Genomic DNA, 3934 nt, shown 5'->3' on the forward strand with positions numbered 1-3934 from the left:
CACGATCATTTTGTCGAGTTGGGCTTTAGACACTAGCCAACGCCCAGGATACCCCCAAGGAATGGTCGTGAAAATGAATGCCAATGGAGAATTGGCCCGGTTCAGAGAGAGTGGCATATACAACTTTTGGGTCCCAGATGACAAGGATGCCACCAGAGTGCCCAATCGCGTCGACCTTTGCCCACGCATGGTCCAAATCATTCAATAATTTACGAGCAATAGAGTTATCAAAAGTTTGCAGCTTAGTTTCTACAAATATTACGTTCGCAGCGAGAGATGGAGGCCATAGAGAGGGAGACCAGAGAGGGACGGTGGAGACGAGAGAGGGAGTAGAGAGCTCGGGGTTTAGGGAGACGACAGAGGGGGTGCGGGAGCGAAATGAGCAAAAATGCGTGAGAGGGTGTGCGGCAGAGAGAACGGCACGCTCGTTTCATGTACATGATTCTCAAAATTGGGCAGAAAGCACTTTCCACTGTTTACTCTTTGGACACGATCTCTTGAGTCATGGTGGTCATGTACATGACATGAAACCTGGCGCTCCACTAACGACCTCATAGCATTCAATTCTCTATTACAGGTTGCATGTATTTGAACATCTGTTGTTGATTGTTGTTTACGTTTTTTTTTTTTTTTTTTTTGCATCAAACTTAGTAGGGCAAAGCAATATTTTATAAATACTGTTGAGACATTAATCCTGCTAGTCTTTTGAGTTTTGAACGAAGGTGCTAAAACTGCAAGATCATTTAAGTAGCGAATTAAATGTGATTGCCTCAAATTTATCTGCAGTGTATGGACCATTAGTTAGATTGTTAGATCTTTGACATTTAATTTGTAAACTATGGAAAATTGGCATTAGAGGTTTGGCTGTGGTAGTGTATATAGACAACATACAAATTTTTTGCCATCTTGATGTGTATCCCATATACTTCCTTGCACTTCTTCATGGATTGTAATGTGGATAATTCCTCAATTTTACATATTGCAAGTGTCATGAGCTTGGAAGTTTCACATTTAATATAAAAAATTGTTGCAAAGGTTGTCGATAGGGGGTAGCATTGAGCCTAGCCGAGCCCGAACCTGCCTGTGTTCTAGCCGAATTTGATTTAAATATTTCGAAGTCGAGCTCGAGCCGAGCCAAGCCTCGAACCTAAAATTTTAATCGAGCTCGAGCACAATAATTTTAACCAAGTTGAGCTCAAGTTCGAGTTCCAACATACATTTAAAACTTTTCAAAAAATACATGTCAAATAAATTGTCTATAAAATTATTGTAACACAGAAGAAGATGTAGAGCAACAGAAAAATACAATTAGGAATAGTTCAATACACATCACCCCGAATAACCAATGCACCATTGACATCAGGCAACTCTTACTCACCCAACACTCTTTATTTATTTAATTTTTTATTAGAAGTGAGAGGAGGAAAATGCTATCTATTTTTAAATAATAAAAATATAATAAAATTTTTTAACTAAACTTTTAATTAAATTATCCCGTTGAAGAATAAATGTTACTAAATAAAAAATTCAAAAGTGTAATTATTCCTCAACAATTTCTTTAATTCTCTCTCATTAACAGTTTGAACAAGCTTTGGCTAGATTTTAATCACGAAGCCAGAACTGATAAAAAATATACACACATCGAACTATCTTAGGAGATAGAAATAATATGTCGTGTTGAAAAGATCAGAAAATGAAATTTCACCAAATGGGGAGAAATTTCATGTTGGAAGATGGGCCCAAGCCCACACGTCCAAGGATGGCTCACATATCCAAGTCTGTGGAAGATGGGTCCAAGCCTATAAGACCAAGGAAGACTCACATCTCCAAGAGTATTGGAAGATGGGCTCAAGCCCATAAGATATGGGACCCACCATGATCACGTGAGGTGGCATAAGAAATTTTACACAATAAGAAGTCTAACATAACCACTATTATTATGAAAGCAGGTCTCATGGAGGAGTTTCAGTTTAAAAAAGTTGTTTTAGTCATGTTAGTCTTCTATTTATATTGGGTTATTTAATTATGTTAGGACTTATCTTTAAGTGTTAGAGTTTGGGTGTAATTGGACAAGGGTAGTTTAATTGTTATTGGACTTTACTACTTTCCTCTATTACAAATAGAGGTTCATGTACTCTGAATACAAATAAGTTTATGAAGTATTTCTCTTTTCCATAAATTCAACATGGTATCAGAGCAGGTTCTGTGAGTTGACTTGGTCAACCCACAAAGGTAATGTGATCCTATTCTGATTTATTATCTCTAGCATTTTAGGTTTGTATTTTTTTTTCAATCCCTATACCTGTTATTCGATTTATGTTTTCACCTTTATATTGAGCTTTTCATATTGCATATTATATATTAACGGAAAGATATTCGAATCTACATTCCAAGGAAGCAGCAAAGGTTTGATTGCAAAAGAGGTTCGTGCAACAACATAAAGCTTCAACTTCTGAGCTATTTTATTCTATCAAGAACGTGACTTTATATGGATAATTATATATCAAAAGAAAGATTCGTAAGTCTATTTTCTTACCTCTTCAACCAATTCTCGATCTGAGTTTTTTTTTTCGAGATATGGATTTTGGAAAAGTCAATGGTCATGCTGGAAAAGGGGAAAGAGTGCTTAGTTCGGTAGAGACCGAAATCTATCAGATTATATATCTCAATAGAATATATTTTATTAAGAGAATTTATACTTGGATGAAAGTCTATTTAAGTCTTGTTGATTAGCTGTTTTAAGATTTTGTGACTGAGAAATTGTTGGATAATTTTTAGTATTTGTTAGAGGCATAGAAGAATCTTACAACTTAATGTTGTTTTGGTATTTAGAATATTGTCTTTTGTATTTTTTGTTGTTGTTGTCTAATAATCATGTTCAAAATTCATCCACGTTTCATTAAGTGGATTCATTTCTTTTTTTGTCCGAGTAATTGGAAAGTCCAGACTAAAATTTGAGATGTTATCTAACCAAGAAAAGGTTGGGTGGAATGAAGCAGATGAGTTAAGAAAAAAAACAATTGATCTGGTTGAAGAACAAAGATGCTGAACGGAAGGCTTTCAAAGAAACAATGGGGCTTATGAGCAATCAACTTCATATTGAAAAAGAAGAATATCACATACTAAGACTCCGAGCAAAGAAACAATATGAAGAGATCAAGGAGGAAGTAATAACATTTATACCTCTTATTTTGCTTTAATATTTTCTTATAACAATTTTTCTTTAACTATATGTAGCTCCTCACTTTGTTTTCCAATATCAAATGAATAATTTTTAGATGGATAACATGGAGAAATTCTTTAATGAGAAAATTGCTGATATGCTTGATTCTCGAGAAGCAAAAGAGCAAGCCTTTGATCAAGCCCTACAAGAGGACCATCTTGCAGAGTTTAGCAATGTTGGTTCAGGAAGCTCTAAAGATTGTAAACATTGGTAACAAAATCGATCCTAATTGAAAAGTAAATGAGTAAATAACGAAAAAATTTGTTCTCACTTATATGGTGGTTCCTAGTCTCCCTACCTTGTAGGCAGGAAGAAATTGAGAAGTTTATCAACTGTCAAGAAAAATGTGTGGATGAGTTTGAGGTGAAGAGAGAGAAGCTATAGAAAAGCTATAAAGCGAAGAGGACTGAAATGAAGAGGAGGCACACTAAGAAGAAGAGATGGAGTTAGAGAAAGGATTTGATGATGATCTGAATAACTTGACTGTGTCCGCTCCTCGTCCAAGCTATTGAATAAACCCCCATAGACTGTTCTTAATTTTTGTTTTTTTTTGTTACCTTCTGCATCTTCTGGCTCTTCTTGAGACAAAAACAATTAACTGCTCCTCAAAAGGTATAATTACAACACGAACATCCAAGCTATTTTAGTTAACCCACAGTGTTGTTCTTAATTTTTGTTTTCTTCGTGATACAGGCGTTACTGAAATGAGAC

The 3934-nt window shown here is 35.4% G+C and overlaps 1 protein-coding gene across 1 annotated transcript; it reads left to right on the top strand.

Moving 5' to 3' along the window:
* The first annotated feature begins 3071 nt into the window (after window positions 1-3071).
* LOC137949424 (protein SUPPRESSOR OF GENE SILENCING 3 homolog) lies at window positions 3072-3607 on the top strand. The gene is made up of 3 exons (XM_068795482.1): window positions 3072-3167; window positions 3279-3433; window positions 3529-3607. The coding sequence occupies exons 1-3, from the start codon at window positions 3072-3074 to the stop codon at window positions 3605-3607; spliced, it is 330 nt and encodes a 109-aa protein (XP_068651583.1).
* Window positions 3608-3934: the final 327 nt, after the last annotated feature.

Source organism: Aristolochia californica, unplaced genomic scaffold (assembly GCF_029961685.1).
Source record: "Aristolochia californica isolate CCGP_79_NKW_82.1479 unplaced genomic scaffold, dmAriCali1.0.hap1 SCAF_14, whole genome shotgun sequence".
In the NCBI taxonomy this organism is placed as follows: domain Eukaryota; kingdom Viridiplantae; phylum Streptophyta; class Magnoliopsida; order Piperales; family Aristolochiaceae; genus Aristolochia; species Aristolochia californica.

Bases quoted from the DNA above. Each gene is read 5' to 3' on its own strand.
- LOC137949424 (XM_068795482.1), top strand. From the start codon at position 3,072: ATGGGGCTTATGAGCAATCAACTTCATATTGAAAAAGAAGAATATCAC. The intron at 3,168-3,278 runs GTAATAACATTT...AATAATTTTTAG, and splicing joins ATGAAGAGATCAAGGAGGAA to ATGGATAACATGGAGAAATT. The intron at 3,434-3,528 runs GTAACAAAATCG...CCTACCTTGTAG, and splicing joins TCTAAAGATTGTAAACATTG to GCAGGAAGAAATTGAGAAGT.